The 26,340-nt window shown below is 46.0% G+C and overlaps 1 protein-coding gene across 5 annotated transcripts in view; it reads left to right on the top strand.

The window, feature by feature from the left end:
- Positions 1-15,930, top strand: part of SLC2A8 (solute carrier family 2 member 8) — a 128,343-nt gene extending 112,413 nt beyond the window's left edge. For 4 of the 5 annotated variants that reach the window (XM_029611867.1, XM_029611868.1, XM_029611871.1 and 1 more), the window contains 3 exons: positions 486-653; positions 930-1,075; positions 9,079-15,930. In XM_029611867.1, the coding sequence (XP_029467727.1) occupies positions 486-653; positions 930-1,075; positions 9,079-9,213 (449 nt within the window). In that variant the 3' untranslated portion in view covers positions 9,214-15,930. The remainder of the gene's footprint in view (positions 1-485; positions 654-929; positions 1,076-9,078) is intronic. The other variant, XM_029611870.1, reaches the window with a different exon arrangement.
- The last annotated feature ends 10,410 nt before the right edge of the window (positions 15,931-26,340 follow it).

Raw genomic sequence — 26,340 nt, 5'->3', positions numbered from 1 at the left:
GCTTATTTACTCTTTCGGATAGTAGAAAGACTAGGGGGCACTCCATGAAGTTAGCATGTGGCACATTTAAAATTAATCTGAGAGAGTTCTTTTTTACTCAACGCACAATTAAACTCTGGAATTTGTTGCCAGAGGATGTGGTTAGTGCAGTTAGTATAGCTGTGTTTAAAAAAGGGTTGGATAAGTTCTTGGAGGAGAAGTCCATTACCTGCTATTAAGTTCACTTAGAGAATAGCCACTGCCATTAGCAATGGTAACATGGAATAGACTTAGTTTTTGGGTACTTGCCAGGTTCTTATGGCCTGGATTGGCCACTGTTGGAAACAGGATGCTGGGCTTGATGGACCCTTGGTCTGACCCAGTATGGCATTTTATTATGTTCTCCTTATGTACTTCTGTACTGACACCATTTCATTGATTGCTGCACTTCCCCCCCCCCCCCCCCCCCCCTTTTTTTTTTTTCATTTTTCTCCCTTAATTTGCAGGGATTGTCATGGCCATCAGCTGTGCAGCATTTGGGGTGTACTTTAAACTTACAGAACAGAATCCTAATAATTCCTCACATCCCGTTCCTGTTTCAAATTCCTTATCCTCTGAAGCCTCAGATCAGCTGGCATGGCTGGCCCTTATAAGCATGGCCTTCTTTATAGCTGGTAAGTGGTCACATTTTTAACTGTACGTACAATCTGGTAAAGGACAGTAGCGTTCAGAATTGCCTAATCAAATGTCATAATACTCAATTGGCATATCATTTATATTGGAAACCGATTAAAACTAGACTACAAGTAAACAGAAATGTTTCCATTTGTGTAATGTTGCTCTATAACTGGACATTGACTGATGTTTTGAATGACTTTGGTTTGAGAGCTGTCATCCAGTGCTTGAATTGTAACCTGACCTCTCCCTGTGTTTGCGGTTGCTGTTTTCAGGTTTTGCCCTTGGCTGGGGGCCCATTCCTTGGCTGGTGATGTCTGAAATATTCCCACTCCGGGTCAGAGGTGTGGCTAGTGGCAGCTGTGTGGTTACAAACTGGGCTTTTGCTTTCCTTGTGACCAAGGAGTTTCATGATCTTATGGTAAGTATGGTCTAACCTAGTGATTCCCAACCCCGGTCTTGTTAGCCCCTCAATCGGGTCTCGTTTTCAGAGTAACCAAAATATGCAAACTACCCTGATTGTTGGATTAAATGCATGAAGAGATTTCTTAGGCATATTTATCATGATTATCTTGAAAACCAGAACTGGTTGGAGGCCATGAGGACCAAAGGTGGGAGCCAGTGCTCTAATCAGTAATTAATTAGATCTACTAAACTTTAACTAATGGTTTAAATTGAAATCTATTCATTAAAGTTGACAGTACTGTGCAGTATTTCCAAACTGCAAATATTAATATTTTCCTAGGACAAGCAGGTTGGTAGTCCTCACGTGGGTGACATCATCCGATGGAGCCCGGCACGGAAGACTTTTGTCAAAGTATCTAGAAGCTTTGACCAGCAGACTGAGCATGCCCAGCCTGCTACTATCCGCGCGTCCACCCAAGGTCCCCCTTCAGTCTTTTCTTTTCCGTGGTGCAGTTGCCTCGTGGTCTGTGGAGCTCCAACCTTTTCAAATTTTTCCTTGAGTCGTTTTCAGATCCTCGTAAGGTCCACCTTCGCGGTCAGTGCCTCTTCGGTATGGTAGGTCCTTTTCTGCCACTTTTTTTTCCAACTCGTGGTTGATTCTCAACTTTCCACCCCATGTTGTCACTCGATCATCAACCGCATGCAGGGTTTTTTTCAAGGCGTCGACTGGTTTTCACCAATGCCCGCAGACCATGTCCATCACAGATCCGCGCGAGGTTTGCGTCCTCTGCCTGGTGGCCTTTCACGACATCGGGGGGTGCCATCTGTGCCACTAAAGGGCGACTGGCGCGCCTTGATAAAATGAGAAATATTTTGGGACCCCGAAGTCCTATACGCCTGCGTTGGTCTCTTCGATGTCCAAAGATCGCGGGGAGCCATCCAACTTCACTTCCCCTCGCGATCCCTCTACCTAGTACCTCCAAGGATTGGGGAGAGGGGGATCAATCCTCAATGATCTCCCTGCTCTCCCAGACGTCAGGGTCATCGGCGCCGGTGAAAGACCGTGCCAAGCACCGGAAACGGTCACCATCGGTGTATGGTTCTGGCTACTGAGCAACCATCGAAGCAGCACCGGCCATGGGAGGCCCCATCCTCTGCCCGGTAGCCTGAGGCGTTCCCCCACCGACACTGGTGCAGGGCACCGTGCCACCTCAGAGACTCAAGGAAGAGCAGGTAACGCCTCGTCCCTCTCCATCAGTCCTGGCCACCTAGGACTTCCAGGAGGAGTTGGACCGCTACAAAGCATTGAGCTGCCGATGGAGGCTTGGGCACCGGTGGCATCGATGTTAGCACCACTGCTGGAGTGTCTGGACATCCTTCTGGGCACCCTACCGACACAGCTGGTGCCCGAGGGGTCCTCAATGCCCCATCAACCACCAATGTCCTCCACCGGAGCGATCCTGATTCTCGGGTCCGAGGAGGAGGAAAATACAGCCGGTATCGTGTTCCCTCACCCAAGGTTCCCCGAGCCTTTGCTGGATCCCTCCGGCTTGATGCGGCCAGTGATCTCCTCCATGCAGGAGGAACCATTGATGCCGCCGGTGCCGTTGAGGCCTCCGAAGCCCTCTGATTCGGTCTGATGCCCCTCACGAACCTTGCCCACGACACACCGCTTCCAGTGAGGAGGAGGGGCCCTATGACCGCTGGGGTGATGAGTCAACTGACTTGTCCTCGGACTATTCCGACGACCCCCTTTCGGAGCCTTCCCCTCTGGAGGAGCGGCCTCAGTCACCACCCCAGGACTTGTCCTTTGCGGGGTTTGTCAGGGCCATGGCCGAGGCCATTCCCTTTCAACTCCTTACGGGGGAGGATGCATATCACAAGATGCTGGAAGTTCTGCAGTTTGCTTCTAAGGAAATTGTGGCTGTTCGATCTACAAGATTTTCAAAGAACTCCTTATGTGGGAACACCCCATTTCAGTCTCCCCCGTTAACAGGAAAGCCGATGCCACCTACCTGGTACAACAGGCCGTCTGGTTTGACAGGAGACAGCTCCCCCACCATTCAGTGGTAGTGGAGTCCACCTTGAAGACCCAGTGTTCCCTGTACCCATGCCTCTGCTCCTCCCGGGCGTGAGCATAGGGAGTTGGATGCCCTAGGCAGAAAAATCTTTCAAGGCACCATGCAGGTTGCCTGCATCGCCGCCTACCCAACTGTATATGACCAGTACAACTGCAATCTCTGGAAACGAGTCCAAGATTTCATGGAGGGTCTTCCCCAGCAACAGCAGGAAGCCCTTTCTGCTATCGCTTTGCTGGGTCTGGAGGTAGGTAAACATGAGGTGCGCTCCACCTACGATGTTTTTGAAACAGCTGCCCCCTTGGCTGCCATGGGCATCAGCGCCAAGAAAATGGCTTGGATCAGGGCCTCTGACCTCCGGCCGGAGGTCCAGGACAGGCTTGCTGATCTCCCCTGCACAGGTGAGAACCTGTTTGGGGACAAAGTCCGAAGTGCAGAGGCACAACTGAAGGACCATCATGATATGCTTCAGCAGGTGTCCTCTAATGCCTCAGAAGGGCCTTCTTCGGCCAGGAAATCCTCCAGGCAGGGCTCTCGAAAGTCTTATCGGCAGCGGAAATATTATCCACCGGCCGCCCGGACTCGCCAGTTCCAGGGAGCGTCCCCGCCAACAGTGGGCCCCTACCGGCTCCCCAGCAGGCCCCCAACTACGGGCTTTTGATTGGCAGCGAGGGAGCATAAAGTCAGCTGGCAGTACCCCTGGCGTGGGGATCCCCCAGTCGGCGGCAGGCTCCTCAGCTTCGCCTGACACTGGGAAAAGATAACATCGGACCGCTGGGTCCTCTCCATCATTCGCCAGGGGTACATCTGCAATTCAGCAGGTTCCCAGAGACCTCTTCCCTATGTCCATCGTGGGGCTCATCTGCCCATTTGGTCATCCTTAAGTCGGAACTCTCCGCCCTCCTTACAGCGGGCGCGGTGGAACCGATTCCTCGCTCTGAGCAGGGCAAAGAGTTCTATTCGAGGTATTTCCTCATTCCGAAGAGGAATGGTGGCTTGCGCCCCATTCTCGATCTCAGGGCGTTGAACAAGTTTCTCATAAGAGAAAAATTCAAGGTGGTCTCTCTGGGCAAACTTATCCTGCTCCTCTGAAGAGGAGACTGGCTTTCCTCCCTCGACCTCAAGGAGGCATACGCACATATTGCAATTGTCCCAGCCACCGGAAGCACCTCTGCTTTATGGTGGAGACCGCTCATTACCGGTACAAAGTGCTGCCTTTGGGCTCGCATCGGCCCCCCATGTCTTCACCAAATACCTGGCGGTGGTGGCCACCTACCTCAGGCGTTGCTCGGTCCATGTGTTCCCATACCTGAACGACTGGCTGGTCAAGAACGAGACTCGCTCCAGAACATTGTAAGTTCTGGCCCTGATGGTACAGACCTTGCAGACTGTGGGGTTTGTCATAAACTTCCCCAAATCACACCTTTGCCCGTTCCCACAGCTGGACTTCATCGGAGCCAGGCTGGACACGGCGCAAAATGAAAGCTTTTCTAGTTTATTGTAAACAGTTGTAAAACCTTCACAACTGTTTACATTAAAATGGAAACAATTAAAGTACAATAATTCATTAAAAGTACATAAATATAAAATATTAGATTAAAAGGTAGTACAAATGTTAAAATCATAAGAAAACATAAGAGCATGGCAGTTACAATATGTTATAAAACACTAAAAGAGAAATAGTTAAGTATGTGATTAGTTCATTTACCTACTCAATTTAATCTCATGTTCTGCATATATACATGTTTAATATGGTGCTATATCGAACTGAAGATAAATAAAGAACTTTACATCATGAGTTACCTGATTGTGTCTTACAGATTGTAATCTTATGTTATAACTGCAAACAGTTGTGAAGGCCAGCACCAAACAACAGTATATAAAAATCTTCAAATAAAAATAAATCCTTAGATTTGAAAATTTCTAAATCTAAACAATAGGCAAAGAGGTCATTTGTTAGTTACATCTGCATATGCACAATCAAAGAACCATGTCTTAAGCTCGGTCTTAAATTTCTTACTGTCTGCTTGAAGTCTTATCTGGGCTGGTAGCGTATTCCAGAGCTTCGGGCTGTCAATTGATATTGCTCGATCACGGACCTGACTGAGGTGTGCTGACTGACGGAATTGTTAAGAGGGCCTTGTTTGCCAACCTGAGATTTCTCTGCGGGACTGAGCAATCACCCTCACCTCGCTGGCTTTTTATTTATTTATAAATTTTATTTACAGTCGTTTGGGGATAACTAATTTCAAGAAATACAATAAGATTATTAAAACATAATAGAAAGTAGAAAAAAGGCAGTACAAGTATTAGACATATGGTTAAATAATAAATAAACATACAAATAAAATGGGAAAAAATTAAAATTAGGCTACCCTAATTCGCAAGAGTCTGAGGGTGCCAGCCTGCCTTCTGCTCCACCTACTGGGACACATGGCGGCCTCTGTCCATATGACTCCATTGGCTGCCTCCACATGCGGACCTCCGAATGGGCCTTGCACTCCAAGTGGCAGTAAGCATCTCAAGATCTAGAGGCTCCGGTCACTGTTACGAACCCTCTGAGACTATCTCTAGCCTGGTGGGAAGATCGCCCCAACCTGGAAAGCTCCTCCCCAGGTGACTCTCACCACCGATGCTTCCCCCCAGGGATGGGGGGGCCTGCACACCCAAGACCTCTGGACCACCACCGAAGCCCGCTGTCAGATAAATTTTCTGGAGCTTTGGGTGATGCAGTATGCCCTGTGGGCGTTCAGAGATCAGTTGTCGTCCAAGGCAGTTCTGATCTGGACAGACAACCAGGTTGCGATGTGGTACATCAACAAACAGGGCAGCACGGGCTCATTTCTCCTCTGCCAAGAGGAGGTGCAGGTCTGGGACTAGGCCCTTTCTTGAGGGATGTATCTGCAGGCGATCTACCTGCCAGGTCACCTCAATGTCAGGCCGATACAGAAAAACCCGTGGGAGAGCTGGCGAGCACCCACTTTCCCGACGCGCCCGCCCAGTGGTGCTAAACAGAGGTGTGCAAATGAGGGCCCGCAGTAAAAAGAGGCGCTAGGGACACTAGCACGTCCCTAGCGCCTCCTTTTTGACAGAAGCGGTGGCTGTCAGCAGGTTTGACAGCCGACGCTCAATTTTTCCAGTGTCTGTTCTCGAGCCCGCTGACAGCCACGGATGGTGGCAAAATTGAGCGTCCGTCTTCCGGGCCGCGGGCAGATTTTACATTTTTTTTTTAACTTTTGGGGCCTCCGACTTAATATCACTATGATATTAAGTCGGAGGGGGTACAGAAAAGTAGTTTTTTCTGCTTTTCTGTATACTTCCCCGGTGCTGGCCGAAATTAACGCTTGCCTTTGGCAGGTGTTAATTTTTGAAAGTAAAATGTGCGGCTTGGTTGCACATTTTACTTTCTGGATCGCGCGGGAATGACTAATAGGCCCATCAACATGCATTTGCATGTTGGGGGCGCTATAAGCGGGTGCTATTACCCCTTACTGTATAAGGGGTAAAAATAGTGCATTGAATACGTGCGGCCAAACGCGGGCCAACAGTGCACTCCGCTTGAGCGCTCTTTACTGTATTGGCCTATGTGTTGGCAGACCGCCTCAGCCTGTCCTTTCTGCCACATGAGTGGTCTCTTAATCCATCGGTGACGGCCGATCTATTCCTCTGGTGGGGTATGCCAGATGTAGACCTTTTCGCCTCTTTGCTCAACTACAAGGTGAGTAGGTTCTGCTCCCTAGTATCCAGCCTGCGATGCCATCTCCCTTCACTGGAGACAGGGCCTCCTGTATGCATACCCCCCTCTACCACTCCTCTCGAAGATTCTGTTGAAGCTTCAGCAGGACAAGGGGGACCATGATACTTGTGGCATCTTCTTGGCCTCTGCAGGCTTGGTTCCCACTTTTGCAGGCCCTGTTGGTGCAAGCGCCTGACCTTATATCGCAGAATCAGGGCACCCTGTGCCACCCAAACCTCCAGGCTTGGATGTTGAGCATGTAGTCCTCTAGCCGTTACAGCTCTCACACTGTGTTTTTACCGGGTCCTGGTGGAGTCCCGGAAACCTTCGACCAGGAAGTCTTAATGCTCAAAGTGGAAACGTTTTTCCATTTGGTGCGGGGGTCATGGCCTTGACCCTTTCTCATGCCCCCTCCCCCAGCTGCTGGACTACCTGTGGCACCTGTCCGAGTCTGGGCTCCAGACCATTTCCATTCAGGTGCACCTCAGTGCTGTCAGCGCGTATCTTCGAGGTGTTGCTGGCATGCCCATTTTGTTCCAGCCCTTAGTGGGCCATTTCATGAGAGGTCTCCTCCAGCTAAAGCCCCCTCTTCGGCCTCCTGTTGCCTCCTGGGACCTCAACATTGTCCTGGCAAGTCTTATGCGGCATCCTTTTGAGCCGCTGCAGTCCTGCAACCTGAAGTTCCTCACCTGGAAAGTCATATTCCTGGGGCGATCACTTCAGCTTGGAGGGTTAGTGAGCTTCAGGCTCTGGGTACATATGCACCGTACACGAAGTTCTTCCACAATTGTGTGGTCTTGCGCTCACATCCTAAGTTTCTGCCGAAGGTCGTGTGTGAATTCCATTTCAGTCAGTCCATCGTTTTGCCCATCTTTTTTCCCGAGGCCTCATTCCTACTCAGGGAAATGGGCGCTTCACACCTTGGACTGTAAGATGGCTTTGGCATTCTACCTGGATTGCATGGTGAGCCACAGGCAGTCCACCCAGCTCTTCGTGTCCTTTGACCCCAACAGGCTGGAGGTGGCAGTGGGTAAGCAGACCTTGTCCAATTGGCTGGCTGATTTCATTGCCTTCTGCTACGTGCAGGCAGGCCTTCAGCTTGAAGGCAGAGTAAAGGCTCACTCTGTGCAGGCTATGGCAACATCTGTGGCCCATTTGCGTGCAGTCCCTGTTGTCGAAATTTGCCGATCCGCAACCTGGCGTTCTCTTCACACATTCGTGGCCCATTACTGCCTAGACAGTGACAGCCGTCAGGACGGTGCCTTTGGTCAGTCCATCCTGCGTAATCTGTTCCAGGCTTGAGCCCATCTCTGCTCATGCTTTTGGTGGGAACCAGACCGCCCCCTGTTTACCCACAGCACCGCAGTTGTGTTGTGCCCGTTGGCACCTTGTTCGGTCGCTGTTGGTCTCTCTGTTTACATGGGGCTATCTGGAGCTTTGTACTCACCCATATATGAGGACTACCATCCTGCTTGTCCTAGGAGAAAGCGCAGTTGCTTACCTGTAATAGGTGTTCTCCTAGGACAGCAGGATGTTGGGCTTCAGGAATCCTGCCCGCCTCCCCATGCTGGGTTCATCTCCGTTTTGTTTTTTTTCGCTCATATTTTTTGCTAAGTTACGAGACTGAAGGGGGATTTCGCGTGGATGCGCGGATAGTAGCAGGCTGGGCAAAGCTTCTAGAAATTTTGACAAATGTGGGTTGCTCCATCAGATGATGCCACCCACATGTGAGGACTAACATCCTGCTATCCTAGGAGAACACCTGGTACAGGTAAGCAACTGCGCTTTTTTTCTTGTGCCAAGTGTAAATTGTATTATGTTATCTTTGAATTCTATAGATTACTCCTTGTGGTTGCCCAGTCTCCCAACCCACAGCTGAAGGTCCAGCATCTTAAAATGACCCCAGATTCATTGGTCTTTCATTTGGGCATTGTATGTGATGTAGATTTTGACATTATGACCATGATAAACAAACTGTATCCATTGTGTCTTCTGTGGATTGTTACTCGTGCAAGCATGGATGCACCTTAGGTTAGAGGACAGTTACCAGTGTAGACCAATCAGCATGCAAGATTCTTATCCTGCCTCACCCCCATGTGTTTTAGGATGTATTCTGTTACAACTCTGAATATGTTAAACCATGTAACAGTTTTCCAAATAAATGTAATCTCTTAAATTATTGAATTATTATTTTTTCCATTATAGGTTGCCCTGACTTCCTGTGGAACGTTTTGGTTTTTCTCAGGTTTCTGTGTCCTAAATGTCATTTTTACTCTCCTCGTGATTCCTGAAACCAAAGGGAAAACTCTAGAAGAAATAGAGGCTTACTTCCGAGGATGACTGGACATGTGACCTTTTAGCTCTGAAAAGAGCAGATATCCCCTGGGCTGCATTTTCAGAATGTTTAATACTCCGCTAAGATTCAGAAGTCCAGGAGAGCATCATGGATACACGATAGGCGAAAGATCACAGTGCAAGCATCTGTTTTGGGTAGAAGATGACACTTAAAAACATGGGAACATAGATTTGTGGGCATGTGTCTAAACCTATAAACTTAAGCTGAAAGTAGCATTTGGAAGTATTTTAGTAACTCTGCCCACTTAAACAAAACATGAGCCGTTTAACTGAAGAAAATTAATCTCAAATACTTTGAAGATATGAAATCGTGAGCTAAAATAGAATTTTTTGTCCTAGGTATGCAATTCTAGGGTATTGTCAGCGTTGTCTTTTTTTTATGTAAGCAATCATTCAAGCTAGCTCTGTTACAAATTTGAATCAGTTTTTGTTATATATATTTCCTGCCATTCCAGTAATTAATAAAGGAAAATTGGTTCTTACCTGCTAATTTTCGTTCCTGTAGTACCACAAATCGGTCCAGACTCCTGGGTTTTGCCTCCCCACCAGCAGATGGAGACAGAAACGTTTTGACGACTCTGCCCTATACCCTCAGGTGCCACCTACAGTCCATCAGTATTACACTGTATCGAACCAGAACATTTATAAAACCACCATAAATCAGAACTACCTTAATTTGCACACACTACCTGGTCACTAACCCCAAGAAGGAGCAAAACCCATAAAACTTTGAACACTGAGAACTTTTTAAAATAGTCTGCAGAAGATAAAGAAGTACTGAATGAGCGGACTCTCCGTTCTCATACTGAAATGGTGGGACTCTGGACTGATCCATGGTACTACAGGCATGAAAATTAGCAGCTAAGAACCAATTTTCCTTTTCCCTGTATGTACCCGGATCAGTCCAGACTCCTGGGATGTACCAGAGCTTTCCTACACTGGTTGGGACCCTGAGAGTCCCGCTTGGATCATACCTTCACCAAAGGCATCAGAGCCTGGGGCCTGGACATCCAACCGATAATGTCTAGCAAAGATTTCCAAGTAGCCGCCCTACAAATTTCTTGTGGCGAAATTTGCTGACACTCCGCCCACGAGGTTGGCTGGGAACGGGTAGAATGTGAGTGAAGTCCGACTGGAAGCAGCTAGCCATGAAACAGGTATGCCGAACCAATAGCCTCTTTCAACCAAACGAGCAATTTTGCCCTAGACACCTTATGCCCTTTTTTGGGGCCACTCCACAGCACAAAGAGATGGTCCAACATACGGAAGTTATTTGTAACATCCAGATAACTCAACAGCACTCGACGCGCATCAAGCTTCCTCAGATTTCTAGACTGCGGATCAGAGCGGTCTAAATCCGGAAAGGATGGGAGTTATACCAACTGATTCAAATGAAAGGAGAACACAACCTTTGGGAGAAAGGAAGGAACCGTGGATGTCTCAGCCATTCCGGGGCCACCAGGATCACCTACGTTGGATGAGCTTCTATGCGCTGTAGCCCCTTGTCTATCTGAGGCCAGGGTGGAAACACAGCAGGATGTTCGGCCAGGAGAGAACGAGGGCATCCACTCCTTCTGCTCCCGATGTCAACTGAAGAAGTGTGGGGCTTTGGTATTCCGAAACGTTGCCATCAGGTCCATGCTCTGTCTGGACCACCTGTCGCATATGAGACATATGCGCATATGCAATTCCTCTGGATCAAGACTGTTGCAACTGAGAAAATACGCTTGAACATTGTCGACCCCTGTGATGTGAGAGGCCGCAGTGCTCACGAGATGTTGCTCTGCCCGGGCTATCAGCAGCTGAGCCTCGATTGCCATCGGCTGGCTCTTGGTTCCTCCTTGGTGATTGAAGTAAGCCACCATGGTCACATTGTCGGACAGAACCCTGACTGACTTCCCCTGTAGAAGCGGCAGCAGAGCCTGCAACGCTAATCTTACCACTTTGGTTTCCAAATGATTGATCGACCACCGGGATTCTTCCACTGACTATTGTCCCTGCACTGAACTGTCCTGACAAACCGCTCCCCAACTGGAGAGGCTGGCATCTGTAGTGACTACCGTCCAGGAGGGAACTTCAAGGGTTACCCCCTGGCGCAAATTGTCCGAGGAGTCACCAATTGAGACTGGAACGTGCAAAGTCTGTAAGGGGAAGGTGAAATTGTTCGGACACCGGGTTCCAACGGGAAAGCAATGCTGACTGAAGAGGTCTCTCATATGAGCAAAGGCCCACGGGACTAGTTCCAAGGTGGAAGCCATCAAACCGAGGACTTGCAAATAATCCCAGACCCTGGGAGGACACTTGGACAACAAATCCCGAACCTGCCCTTGCAGCTTGGTGATTCGCTCCTCTGTCAGGAAGACCCTCCCCAGCCGCATGACGAATAGGGCCCCCAGAAACTCCAGGGACTGGGAGGGAACCAGGTGGCTTTTGGCTAGGTTGACCACCCAACCTAGCGACTGCAACAGATGAAGAGATTGGTGCACCGCAGAGTGACAGAGAGACTCAGATTTCGCCCAAATCAACCAATTGTCCAGAAGAAAGCCCTCCTTTTGGAGTTGTGCTGCCACCACATCCATTATCTTGGTAAAGGTCCTGGGCGCCATGGCAAGTCTGAACAGCATTGCACAGAAATGGAAATGGTCCCCCAGAATGGAAAACCTCAGAAATTTCTAATGGTCGGCTTGGATCCCGATGTGCAAATACGCTTCGGTCAGATCCAGGGACACTAGGAACACTCCCTTGTGCACCGATGCCACGACCACCCTAAAGGTCTCCATGTGAAACCTCGGAACCCGAAGACAGCGATTGACCATTTTCATATCCAGAATGGGTCAGAAGGTGCCTTCTTTCTTGGGTACCACGAAGTAGATTGAGTAACGACCCCTCCGCTGTTCCGCCGGAGGAACTGGGGCAGTGGTTCAGATTGCGTAGGCATTGTAGAGTGTCTCGTACCGCCTGATGCTTCTGTGCGTAGGAGCATGGGGGACACGAGAAAACTGTCGTGAAGGTGCCATGCAAAATCTAAAGCGTAGCCTTGTCTTATCACATTGAGGACCCACTGGTCCGACGTGAGTTTGGCCTACTCCTCATAAAACTGAGACAACCTGCCTCCTTCAAACGGGAACAGAGGAGTGGACCAGCCTCATTTTGTGTCCGTCCCCCCCCGTCCCCCCCCCCCCCCCGCAGCCAGGGGGGCTTCAGTCCTACCGAAATGACGCCCTAGAAAGGACTGAGACCAGGACTGTTACCTACCCGAGCTCTGCTGGACGACGAGCCCGATGACCTGGAAGAGCGGAACCTCCGAGACCAAGGAGGAAAGGAACCTCTCGTCTTGGGTCTGTCCTCAGGCAGGCAATGAATCTTGTTCTCCCCCCAATGATAGAATCTTGTCTTCCAAATCTTTACCGAACAGCTGTAGACCAGTTTCTCAGTCAGAGTAGTCTACAGGCTGAAACCGCAGAAATCATGGTCCTGGCTGAGGTTCGGAGCAAATCATAAAGGGCATCTGCACTGTAATCTACCGTTGCTTCCAAGCGCCCCGCTTGCACAACCTCCTTCCCCGACAGTGATGTGGTGTTCTACAGGAGCCGAACCCAGTGAAGTCCTGCCCGCAAGGCAAAACTGCTGCACATGGCTGCCCACACTCCCAGCGCGGAGACCCCGAAAATCTTCTTGAGCTGGATTTCGAGCTTACGATCCGGTGACAGGAGCAGCAGCTCGCTGCTCCTGTCACCGGAATGGTGTTTTTCTTAGTGACCGCAGACACCACCCCAGCCACTTTGGGGACACGAAGAAGGTCCAGGGCTGCTTATGGTAAAGGATACAGCTTATCCATCACTTTACTGACTTTCAGCCTCAAATCTGGGGTGTCCCATTCACGAAACAGCAAGTCCGTAACTGAAATATGCAACGGGAAGGACCGGGAGGGAGCACGAAGACCCACCATGACAGGATCAATGGACCCCATCCAGGAGTCCTCCAGAGGGGCACCAGTGCCCAATTTCTCCAACACCGCAGGGATAAATGGACCCAACTCATCCCTCCGGAACAGACGAACCACCTTGGGGTCATCCCCTTCACAGACTGGGGAGGGCCATGCCTGGTAGCATGGGCCTGGTCACCATCCTGGTCTGCCCCCAGTAGAGGCTTGTCCCCCGGATCCCTATCCTCTAGATCAGAAGCCTCCGAGGAGGAAATTTCCAGCAGTCAAGATGCCACGGACCACAGGGTGCGCTTCTTTCTTGTTGCTCCCTCCTCCGGGGCCCTGGACCGCTTAGGACTCTTGTTCCCTGGAACCAAACCATGCCTCTTGGCTGCTTTCCTTGCCTTGAATGCTTTATGCAGCAACATAATAAATTCAGAGGAAAAGGAGGATGAAGAGGAGTCCGAAGTCCCATCAGGGCTCTCCTCGGCCGTGCCTATAGCCACCCCACTCGGTCTGCCCCCCTCAGAGGCTGCCTGCTGAGGAGATAAAGGCGGTGGGGATTTCCCCTCCCCTGCCGTGGCCTGGGCCTCTGTGCAAATTGAATCCAAGATGGCGTCCGTTCACACGCTGAGCTGGAATGGGTCTGTGGAAGATAGCCTTGGCCGCCCAAGACTGCCGGGATCTTGGCGCGCTTTCAAAATGCCACCCCCAGCAGCTTCAGATGTGCCTTTCTCCCATGGGACGTCAGGCATAGCATAGGCCATTGTGGAAGACTCGCGTGTCTCCGCAGGCTCGACAGACCGCACCACGCGGCATCGGCGGGTAATATCAGAACTAACACCCCAGGAGAAAATGCGGCTGCTGATTTCCCCCCCCCCGCCTTTGCGGGAGAGAACGGAGGCTCACTTGCACAGCACCAAACACCGGCCATAGTGCCGTTTCGATTTTGTTTGTCAGACCTGACAGAAGCTCTGCACGGGTTGTACCGCTCCTGGGCTGAGTGATCCGGGCCCCTCTGTATCACCCCGAGCTCTGGACGTTGGACCAGATAGCTGAATCCAGTTGCCTCAACTACTACGGGAATGGTCCCCTCAGGACCTGCCAACCCCCTGGGAGGCTCGAAGGCTCCTTGTTGCTTCCCTTCTTTTTTTTTTTTTTTTTTAAACTAAATCCCTAATCACTGACTGTAGGCTTTGCACCTCCACCGTTTGCTGGAGACAGAGAAATACTGACGGACTGTAGCTGGCATCTAAGGGTATAGGGCAGAATCAGTCAAAACTTCTCTGTCTCCATCTGCTGGTAGGGAGGCAAAACCCAGGAGTCTGGACTGAACCCCGGTACGTACAGGGAACAGAAAAACAAGTAGCAGATAGGCATATGACACTCAGATCTACTACGATGTTGGCACACTCCAGACTGCTTGTACCGATTGGGTCTTGTATGCACTTTATAATGAAGGGATATGTAGCAGCCTTCTATACCTCAGTTACAGCTATCCATTTGTATATGGATGATGCACTTTTTAGCAGCTTGGAGAGTACTCCTCTTAAGTGAATCGTGTTTCCTGATGATGGATTCATAATATCCAGTAAAAATCAGTTTCTGTTCTTAATTCCATCCAGCACAATCCCTTAAAAGCAGAGGAAAAGCTACAGCAACACTTTTTAATTCATTTAGTATAGTCGGTGAGTGTTCTTATCTGCAACTTTGGGATTATGCTGAATGGATGTAACCTTTATATACAGTAGGTGTATTTTGTCTGATAATTGTAATTTGTATAGCAGTAAATGCCCAGTCTACCTAAGTACACATTTTATTTCTCTGCCAACTTGAAATCAGTAGCTACAGCAGACTAGTTTCTGTTTGTTTTGCATAGCTTTTGAATGTATTTGATCTGCACAATGACACTGCTTCCATGCAAAATGTTATTGAAACTTCACTCTAGGATTTAGTAAATGAGCTGTTTCTTTCTGGACGTGAAATACTTGAGAAAGAAGCCAACAGAATGCAGATTTCCTTTGGGTAAGAAGAATGTTTTGACAGTTGTACAGATTATTAAAGAATCTGTCCCTTCTAAATATCTACTGTTACCTGGCACATGTGATGTAAAATTAAATATAAAAAAAATGATGGATTTAAGTTTTTATAAAACAAATGCAGTTTTTTTTTCAAAACCTAGTAACATAGTAGATGCCACCCAGAGCTGCCATTTGTCAGATTAGTGGCCAATTGTGGCTAGGTTACAGCTTGCCTATGGAACTGGGTAGTATATTAGTCAGTACTGTGTGACATATGGATACTGTCAAAATATTAGCCTTTGGTTGATGTCTTATTCTGAAGAAACCAAAAGGCATTTCCAGGTTTTGTTACAAATAGAAATGGATGTTTGATTTTTGGGGGGGTTTATTAATTTTTTTAGAATTGCAGTCTCATTTAATTTTTAAATTTAAAACAAAATTATGCTAGGAGAAGATAAAATTCGTGACTGTTAGATGGCAGACCACTGCAATCCATAAATTGGCTATTTCTAATTTCTGACAGCAAATGTCTGTACAATGTGCAATTTCCTGGTGTGTTCCTCATTCCAGAACTAGGAGGAGGTATAGTACCGAAACAGCTAGTTGCTGAGGGGCTGAAATTTTCCTTTTTACTACATCTGAGAGATATATGCGGTAGAGTGTTACAGCCTTATGTTTTCTATATGGTCTCTAATGCTGTGGAAAGCAAAAATGTAAAATGCGGTTTTTACCAAATAAATGGGGCTTTCGTGCTGGGTTGTGTTTATTCTTTATTTTTCAGCATTCGCTTTATCCTCAATTGCTCTTCCATTTTGTGTTTAAAGAGACTGTCAATTTAGTTTTTATCTTGTATAGTTAGAGCAGGGGTGGGCAATTCCGGTCCTCGAGGGCTGCAAACCAGTCGGGTTTTCAGGATATCCTTAATGAATATGCATGAGAGAGACCTGCATACACACTGCCTCAGTTGTATGCAAATCTATTTCATGCATATTCATTAGGGGAATCCTGAAAACCCGATTGGTTTGCAGCCCTCGAGAACCGGACTTGCCCACCCCTGAGTTAGAGGGTTATTTTAGAGTGAAATAAGACCAGACGTCCATCAAGACCAACCTGCTGATACCTAGTAATACAGAGAAAGGTGAAAAAACCCTCTGCATCTGGAACCAGCTCTGCAATGGCAATAAAATTCCATTTGACACCCAAAAATGGCATTGATTCAGAAGTGCAGGATTTGTGTTGGTCCGTAGCATGTAGTTGTATCATTGGAACCCACCAATATCATTTTGCTATTAAGCAGAGCAATTTGTCATTTTCAGCAAGTCTTAACTTCATGAGAACATTTAGGATGCAATCTTCAAAAAGCCTGTATACTGCAAAGTTCATGATTATAATTTACAGGGTAATTTCTTTTTGAAAATTTGCTATCATGAAATACACACACTAAAAGCATCCTCCATATTTTGCATCTGCTATTTGTTTGGGCAGCGGGGAATGGGTGGGAGGTTTATAGTAAAACAGGATACTTACATCTGGAAATCAAATGTACAAGTTTTTGCAGCTTTTTATTAAATATAAAAATAATATAAATCTTAAACATTTATATTTTTTTTGTTGAAAACAACATTTATATTTTTATAGCATTTAATATCAAGCTTTTCTCTAAACCTATTGACTTTAAGCATTCTTATTCAAATGACCCACAACAGAGTGCTATTGTCTCACCCCACCCCCCAAGAACACCAACATTTAATCTGGCTAAAAGTATGCATGTTATGGAAACTGAACATATTTATAACGAGATAAAGGAGGGCAAGTGTCAACCAAGTACTTTGCCAGGTAAATGATTTTGACCATTGTCAGTTTTTTTTGGGCATGCAGTCCCCTTCAATATCTGCTATTTTTCTGATTGATAGACATGATGAAACTGTAATTGCTTGCATTTTTTTTAAAAAGTTTTAAAAGTGGTCCTTGCACAGCACTGTTGGAGCTTTATGAAGACAAAATAATTCAAGAGGAAAAAAGACCAGAAATGTCTAATGCTGAAGTCATTGTTATTAACTTCCCTTTCCTCATCCTGTTGTACCAGTCCAGACATGTGGGTTATTTCCCCCTACCAGCAGGTGTAGACTAGAACACAGCTTTGTCCATAGCATCAGGCATGTACAGTGATAAAGCCCAGCCAGATTCAATATTCTCTGTCTCCAGCAGGTGGTAGAACGTTCTTTTCTGGTGCAGTGGATTTGTCTCCGAGTTTGTGTTCAGACAGGTGGATCCAGAACCCAGTGGTTTATGTACCTCTACCAGCAGATGGAGACAGGAAAGCTGATGTCATGGTATAAATACCCCTGCACTGACAGCCTCCCAGTATTCTCTGTCTCCAGTAGATGGTGCCAAAAAACAAGACGGTAGATGGTCTCCAGCAGATGGTGGACATGCATCTCCCTACTGGGGATTGTGTTGAAGTTTAATAGAAGGAGAAAGGATAAAAGTTTATTGCCCCGCTCACCTGTGGTGATACCTTATGGCACCTCCCTCAGTTGAGATTTCATGAGGTGATTTTGGTGGGTTCTCCCTCAGATGAGTGCCTTGGTCCAGTAACTGTTTTTTTTTTCCAGCGTGGACTTGGCTGTTTTTAAAAAAAACAAAAGCAAGCGGGTGCAGGAAGCTGAACGTGGCGGTGAAGATACATGCGGCTGGAGACAGACTTTATTCTCGGCTGGGATAGGCTGAGCCCAAGAAAAGTTAAAAAAAAAAAAAAGTGAAAGGGGGGAGGGGTTTAGGAATTTCTCTCCCCCTCTGTTCTCAGTGCAGTTGTCTGACATCCGTTCCCTCCTTCGGGGGAGTTGAGGAACTCGCACAGCCTAGCAGGTTAAGCAGTCTTTTGGTTTAGGTCCCACTTTCAGGTTCCAAATTTTGCCATGTCGTAGGTCATGGCGGTGTTCACGTGTTTTTCCACGGCGAATCTGCCCTCTTGAGGACATTGGTTTGCACTGAACGCCCAGCTGGAAGCCCGGCTGTGCATCTGAGTATGCCTAGCTGGACGCCCAGTTGGGCACATATGGGCGCATAGTTGTGCATATCGGACCTTTGGAGTGCTTGGTGGTGCACTTGAACCAGTCTAGTTGGATGCATAGTGGTGCACCAGGGCACCTAAAAGTTAGACGCATGAGAAATTGGGCATCCAACTAATCTATAGTGGGTGCCTAATTTTTGGACACCTAAATTTTGAGCCATGCAGTCCTTTTCAAGCGATGAGCTCAGCCGGGCACGCACTCTTCTCGGATCCGGCTGTGCGGGAGTAGTTGCGTTTTCCAAAAGTGGATGTGCTTGTGTGTGCTGTCACCAAGCGTTAAACTAATCCCATGGAAGGGGGAGTGACATTGAAGGATGCTCAAGATACAAGAATTAAGGCCATCCTAAAGCAAGCGTTTGAAGTGATGGCAGTGTAGTTGCAGATAGCCTCTTGTTGCTCCCATGTGGCTTGATTTTGCTTGCTTCTCTCTCAAGAACTCAAGCTAGTGTGAGTTCCAGGGCAATGATGGAACTAGCAGCCACCTTTTTGGAAGGTGCGGGCTGCGACCTGGTCCACACTTTGACCAGAGGGGTGGCTTTGGTAATAGCAACCAGATGTCAGCTATAGCTCAGGAATTGGTTGGCCGATACAATTTCAAAGTCTAGTCTTACTAAATTGCCCTTTAAAGGATCACTCTTTTTTGGAAGTGAGCTAGAGAAAATGGCCATTAAGTGGGGTGAGGCCTAGATTCCTTGCCAGAGGACAAGAAGCAGACACTGCACTCCTTTGGCGCAAGAGGTCATGTGAGGGGTTTCAGACGTTTTTGTCCCTATAGAGGAGCGGCTTCTCAGAGGAATTGGCCCTTGGGCAGGCCTTGGTCCTTTCATCCCAGACAAACCAGAAGAGTGCAGGCTTCATTGAGCCCTCAGTGAGGGTGTGCCGACCTACCCTGGGAACAGGAGATAGGGGGTTGCCTTTTTCTATTTTATCAGAGGTGGGTTGAGAGTACGCCAGACCAATGGGTGCTGGAGTTAAGACAAACTTTGGAGTTTCTCACTTTCTTAGGATGTATTCATAGTGGCTCCATGCAACTCTCCACAGAATAAATAAGCAGTGGAGTGAAACTTATCAAGACTCCTTAGCCTGTGGGCTATAGTCCCAGTGCCCAGGTCTCAAGAAAATATGGGCTGATATTCCATTTACTTCGATGTGCCGAAGAAGGAAGGCTCCTATCGCCTCATCCTAGATCTCAAGGGAGTCAACAGTCATTTGCGGGTGGCTCTATTTCACATGGAAACCTTATGCTCAGTGATAAAGTACAGTCGGGGGAATTTCTGACTGGATTTGTCAGAAGCGTACCTTCATATTCCCATCCAACTGGAGCATCAGCAATTTCTATGTTTCCCTGGGGTGACACTATCAGTTATGGGTACTACCATTCTGTCTTGCCACAGAGACCAGAGCGTGGCAGTGTTAAGAAAGGATGGCATTCTGGTTCACTTGTATTTGGATGATTGGCTGATTCGTGTCAAAAGCCTGGAAGAAAGCCTTTGGGTCTTGTAGGATCTAGGCTGGGTGGTGAACTTGGCCAAGAGCAAGCTGCAGCCATCTTAAGCTAGATTACCTAAGAGTTTGCTTTGACATGAAGCAAGGCAGGATGTTTCTGCCAGAGAGCCACATCGGAAGCTACTCATACAGGTGTTATTGACAGAATAAATGTGCCAGACTGTGTGGTCTTATCTACAGGTGCTCAGATTGATGGAAGCCACTCTAGAGGAGGTTCCATGGGCAAGAGCACACATGCATCTTCTTCAGTACACCCTGCTGGCTTGTTGGACTCCTCAGTCTCAAGACTATTCGAGTCGGTCTCACTTTCTGGTGGGAATCAGCATACAGTTGCAGTGGTGGTTGCAAGTGGACCATCTACGGAAAAGAGTTTTCCTACGATCACAGGATTGACTAGTACAACAGATGCAAGCCTCCAGGGTTGGGGGCCCACTGTCAAGATTTGACAGTGCAAGGGCATTGAAGTACAGAAGAGCTCTCTGGAGCATGAATCATCTGGAAGCCCGGGCTGTCTGGTTGGCGTGTTTGCGATTTGTGGACTGATTGCAGGATCGAGCAGTCCGGATAATGTCAGACCATGCCATGACAGTGGCTTAAATCGCCAGGGAGGAACCAAGAGCCAGCAAGTGTCACAGGAAATAGCCCAACTCATGAAATGGGTGGAAGTGCATCTTCAGTAGATCTCAGCCTCCCATATTGCAGGAAACGACAATTTATATCATTTACAAACTATGTTACCGACCCTAAAATGGCACCTATGTAACTTAAGATACGTTAGCCTCATTTTATGTGCCTTTATGTAAACTGTTGTGACGGTTCCCACCAAACAACGGTATAGAAAAATGTTAAATAAATAAATAAATAAAATAAATGTAAGAGCTGATTTTCTTAGCAGACAGAGTCTGGACCTAGGAGAGTGGGAATCGTTCAACAAGGTATTCCAGCTAATAGTGGACCACTGGGGTCTCCCGTATCTAGACTTTCTGGCGATATCTCACAATGTAAAGGTTTCTCGTGTCTTCATTCGCAGGAGAGACCAAAAGTCCTTGGGCATTGATGCCCTCATGCATGAGTAGCTGGTGGGCAAGCTTGTATATGCCTTTCGCCTGTGGCCCATGTTGGGCAGAATCATTTGTAGGATTGAGAGTTACATGGGGATGGTACTTCTGCTGGCACCAGATTGGCCTAGGAGACCATGGTATGCAGATCTGCAAAGGCTACTGGTGGACCCTCCTATCCGATTGCTGGTTCACAAGGTTCTTCTCCAACAGGGCCTTGTTCTTCACAAAGATCCATCTCTATTTTGTTTTACAGTATGGCCCTTGAGAGGGCTTAGATGCTGAAGCGTGGGTATTCCACTGCAGTGATTGGCACCTTGCTATGAGCAAGGAAGTTCTTCACTTCCTTAGCCTTTGTGCGGGTTTGGTGAGTTGTTTGAGGCTTGGGGTGAGGATTGAAGAGTCCTCCCTCATTTGGTTAAGATCACATTCATTCTGGAGTTTTTACAAGATGGATTGAAAAGGTTTGGCCCTGAATTCATTGAAAGTACAGGTGCTGACTCTGGGTTGTTTTTGAGGTTAGGTGAATGGTGGACCCCTGTCAGCTTATCCAGATGTGGGTTGCTTCTTAAAAGATGTGAAGCATATTCATCCTCCCCCATGATTGCCAGTACCCTTATGCAGTCTTAATCTGGTTTTGGATTTCTTGGTGGGTTCCACCTTCCAACTGCTGTATAGCCTGTCCTTGAGGTTACTTATGATGAAAATGGTGTTTCTTGTGGCAGTTTGTTCTGCACAAAGAATCTCTGAACTGCAGCTATTGTCTTGCTGGGAGCTGTTCTTGAGAGTGACTCCAGGAGCGATACAGATATGTACTGTTCTGTCTTTTCTGCCAAAGGTGGTCTCAGATTTTCATTTGAATCAATTTCTCTGCCTTCTCTGGACAGAGAGACAGATGGACGAATATCACCTATTATGCGGCTTGGAGGGTAAGAGGTATTTGGAGATTTCTGAACCTTAGGAAGACGGGACTGGCTGTTTATCCTCCATCGTGGGAGTAAACAGCGAACTGGTGTCGTGGGCTACAATAGCCTGCTGGATTAAGGAGGTAGTCATGGCTGTGTATGTTGATGCTGAGCAGCTGGTTCATTGCCAGTTCAGCAAGCTCAGTTACTAGATTTAGATTTATTAAAATTTCTTAGTTGCCTCATAATGAAGGCCTAGGTCACATACAAAGTAAACCATACTTAATGTATATTACATATGTTTCATAAAACTGTATGTTAGATAAAATTACCAGGACATAACATTAAATAGGACTGAGAGCATGGCATGTTATGGAAGGTAACAAGCCTGTACTCATGCAAAGTAAGCCTTCTTTAAAGGAAGGTTTTGAGAAGACCTCCGCATGTTTTAAGTCATGAACAAGGACTCACTTCTTCAGGAACGGAGTTCCATAGTGTGAGAGTTGCCACTACAAAGATGAGTGTTTTCTAGGGAAGGAACCTCTAACAAGCCTCTCTGCGATGATCTTAGTTATCGTGAGGGTTGATAGAACTTAAGTAGGGCATTTGACCAGGACAGTGCCTGACTAAGTTTAAAGGCAGTGAGACTAAGTTTGTACTTGATGTGCTGTTCTATAGGTAGTCACTGTAATTCTGTAAGTATGGGAGTAATGGGCATGTATCTTTACACCCTGGAAATCAGGCTAGCAGCAGCATTGAGAAGGTGAGGATGTAATGGGATGGGAGGGAAGCCTAACTAAATGCCATTGCAATTGTCTATTAAAGGAAAGATGGAAGCTTGCACAACACAAACTCAGAATCGTGTAGCAGCTGCTTCAAACTAGCCCATACACTGTAGAAACCAGATTTAATAACTGATCTGATGTCTTAATGAAAAGAAAGATGAATAATCCACATTGCGAGGCTCTTAATCCTTTGGTAAATGTTAAAAGTAGAGCCATTGAGCATAATAGAAGAATATTGCAACATCGAGTGGGTTTGTTTGTATGAGAAGAAATTCAGTCTTTTTCTTATTAAGAGCTAATTTGGTCTGTAGCAGCTGTTGTTCAATAGTAGTAATATGAATTTGAACAGATTAGACAGTGTCTTGCTAAGTAGGAAAAAGCTGTATAGAAAAATGGAACATTTTTTATTTTATATCTAACACATGTTGGATAAAAATTTACAAATCAGAGCTGCATTAATATAGAATAATATAGAAGACAAGGCAGAACCTTGTGGCATGCCTATTTGCAAAGGAGACAATTAAGAAAGTTAATTATGGACTTTACTGTTGAAAGTCTTTAAAAAAAAAAAAAAAAAAAAAAAAGAGGAAAACCAATGTAGGACCATACCACATTTTTATACATGATGAAGAAGAATAAAGAGGGCAACAGAGAAACAAGAATGTACCAGTGACCGGATGCGAGACCTCTCCTAAGTGTGTCTGTACAATACAATAGTATTTCAGAGGTACATGTCCAAGCTTTTGTTTTGACAGGTGCCCATACCCACTTCTGGGTTAAACCCTGCCCACTAACCCCCTCTCAGCCAATTAGTGTTAAATGGATAGGGCTTAACCCAAAATTTAACATCTGTCATAGCCCTGCCCATGCTCCAGCCCTTTTGTCCCTTTTTGATGACATCCCTTCCAGATGCACTCCCCTGTCTGGTCCTTGAGGAGGGTGCAAAGCAGAACCGGAAACAAATTTTTCACGATAGTGGCAGGCACATGGAGATAGTAACAGATGGACATCCAAGATGGATGTTGTGGGGATTGGAAATGATGTTATGCCCGTGCATGTGCAGCAAAACCAAAACAAAGCACATTTGAATTGTGCCGTTGTGAGCCATACTTCAGGTAGCCATCTTGGAATGACATCACAGGCCTTGACATCATCCCTGTGCATGCTGAAATCTTTTGTTTACAAGAGAGAACATGGAGGACAGTCATCTTGGAAGAAATAAGCATGCTCAGCAGCTGGGATGGGAAGGGGATTGAAAGGGTAGTTGATTGACAGAACATAGGATTTTAATGACTAACTAAAAATAGCAAATCATTTTGTTTTCTTTCTGTCACAATGCATACGTGCCAGTGTTTACTTATTTTATTTTTATTAAACACACTGCTTATAAATTTCATCTCCAGCAGAGAATTTCTGTAGCAGAGAGAAAAGCGACTACTCCTACCCACCCCCACCTTTGCTGCTTTCTGTAGGAGCAAAATCAAGTAACTACTCCTAAACATATCACTCCCATTCCATCGTAATTGCTGCAGTTAGCACAGTCAGTGTTTGAGAAAAAGAGAAATGTGTTTTGTTTTTTTAAATCACAGAGGTGGACCCTCGTAACTTTTTATGTTTAAAAAATGTTTAAAACTAAAAAAGACAGACCCAGCCAAGATTATATATTTTGAGCATTTGTATAATTATAAAAATAAGTAGAAGCCAGGATTTCTTTTGTTTGTTTTGTAAAAGCAAGCCAGCAAAAAAGATGGAACCATCGCCCTGTGCACAAGCACCCTGCGAAAAGATTGTTTTTAAAACGCAAAATAAGAGAAATGTTTAAATAACTATGGAAAAAGAAATGAGAAACAATGCACTTGGACATACAGGGGCGGGCAGGCAGCCATCATGGAATGTGTGAGGAATCTTGTGAAAAAGAAATGCATCCTGGGTAGTTACCATGGAAAACACCACATGGCCCCCCTTTTTCACCATCCAAAGGGCAGAAGCAGTATTGTACCCCCAATCACACACAACCCCCCTGCTTTAGGAAAACCACCACATGCCCCCCCCCCTGCTTTTCACCAGCCAGAGGCCAGAAGAAGTATTTCACCCTGCACAGCTACACATCACCCCTCCCTCCATTTTATTTATTTTATGATTTAAACATGAACATAAGCAAACTTGTGAAAAATAAGAGGAGATATGTGATGTCACATGAAATCTGAAACATGCCTAGACATGCCCTTTGCGAGAAGTGTAGAAAAGGAAAGTTTTTGTTGGGTAAAAATGATAATTAGAAGAATAAATGTTCTTAACAGGATATTTTAAGGTAAAAAAAACAAAACCTATGTTTTAAGCAAAATAAGATGTGCTTTGTTTGTGTACTATCTTATGCCATATGTCATAAAGAAAGATTATAAATACATGTATAAAAAAAATGTTTCAAGTAAAAATCTCATAAATCCTTACAATGGGGTAATAGCAATATTACATTTTACACCAAATTATAAATACATTAATCCATTCAAACATGCATATAATTAAATTTTATTTATTATTACAAATTAGAATAGTCTTAAAGTATACATATATTAATTATCTCCATATCATAAAATCACTATTTTCATAATAGCTGTTTGTAAATCAATAACCCACATTTACCCCTCATTCATACACATTCATTCATTCATTCAACAACCCCATATTAAAATCACATAAGTATTCCCCATAACACAATACTATATCACCATATCTAAATTCCACCAATTATCCAAACCCCTATTCTATGCCCAAACCCAAAAAATGTCCCTTGTTTCACCCTCCATGGGCTACCTCAGGGGGAGTCTTAAAAGGCTCTTGCACCAGCACTGATCTAATGGCATTGTCTGATATTCACACCGACAGCTGCTTGTACCAGATTATGCATCGTCATATGGATGGTGACGTCCACATCCTGTGTGGCTCCGGTTTGTGATAGCTTGTATTGAAAGCTTTAACTTGCAACAGTGTTAGAAGGTCTCATCAAGGAGAGTTAGTGTTGTATAGTTCTGCGATGCGAATTGAATGTGTGTGATATAAGGTATTCAGATAAAGGAAGTGATGGATGGAGCTCGGTTTGAAGAATGAATTGGATCGTGAGAAAATCCCTGAGAAGGATGTTTGAACGACGCATAATCTGGAAAAAGTAGGCATCTGTGTCAATATCAGACAATGCCATTAGATCAGTGCTGGTTCAAGAGCCTTTTAAGACACCCCCTGAGGAAGCCCGTGGAGGGTGAAACAAGGGACCTTGGGGTTTTGGCATACAGTGGGGGTTTGGATAATTGGTGGGATTTAGGTATGGGGATATAGTATTGTGTTATGGGGAATACTTATGTGATTTTAAAATGGGGTTGTTGAATGAATGTGTATGAATGAGGGGTAAATGTGAGTTATTGATTTACAAACAGCTGTTATGAAAATAGTGAATTTATGATATATGGAGATAATTTATGTATGTGTATGTATACTTTAAGACTATTTTAATTTGTAATAAATATAACATTTATTATATAGGTTTTCTATATAATTGAGTGTACACCATTGAAATTGTTTCAGATTTCAGATTGACGATATATAAAACAAACACAAAAATAAATAACATTTATTAACACATGCATGTTTGAATGGATTAATATATTTATAATTTGGTGTAAAATGTAATCTTGCTATTACCCCAATGTAAGGATTAATGTTATTACTTATGGTGGGGGTTGTAATATAGACTCTGCTGTATGTACCTAAAGACAGTTTCAAGTAAAAAGCTGTCATCCCTGAGCGCTCAACCCCCACATGTCCCCTTATCGCTATCCAGAGGC

Source organism: Rhinatrema bivittatum, chromosome 8, assembly GCF_901001135.1.
Source record: "Rhinatrema bivittatum chromosome 8, aRhiBiv1.1, whole genome shotgun sequence".
NCBI classification, from domain to species: domain Eukaryota; kingdom Metazoa; phylum Chordata; class Amphibia; order Gymnophiona; family Rhinatrematidae; genus Rhinatrema; species Rhinatrema bivittatum.
Note: the sequence above shows the minus strand (reverse complement) of the source record. Positions and strands in the feature narration are given on the sequence as shown.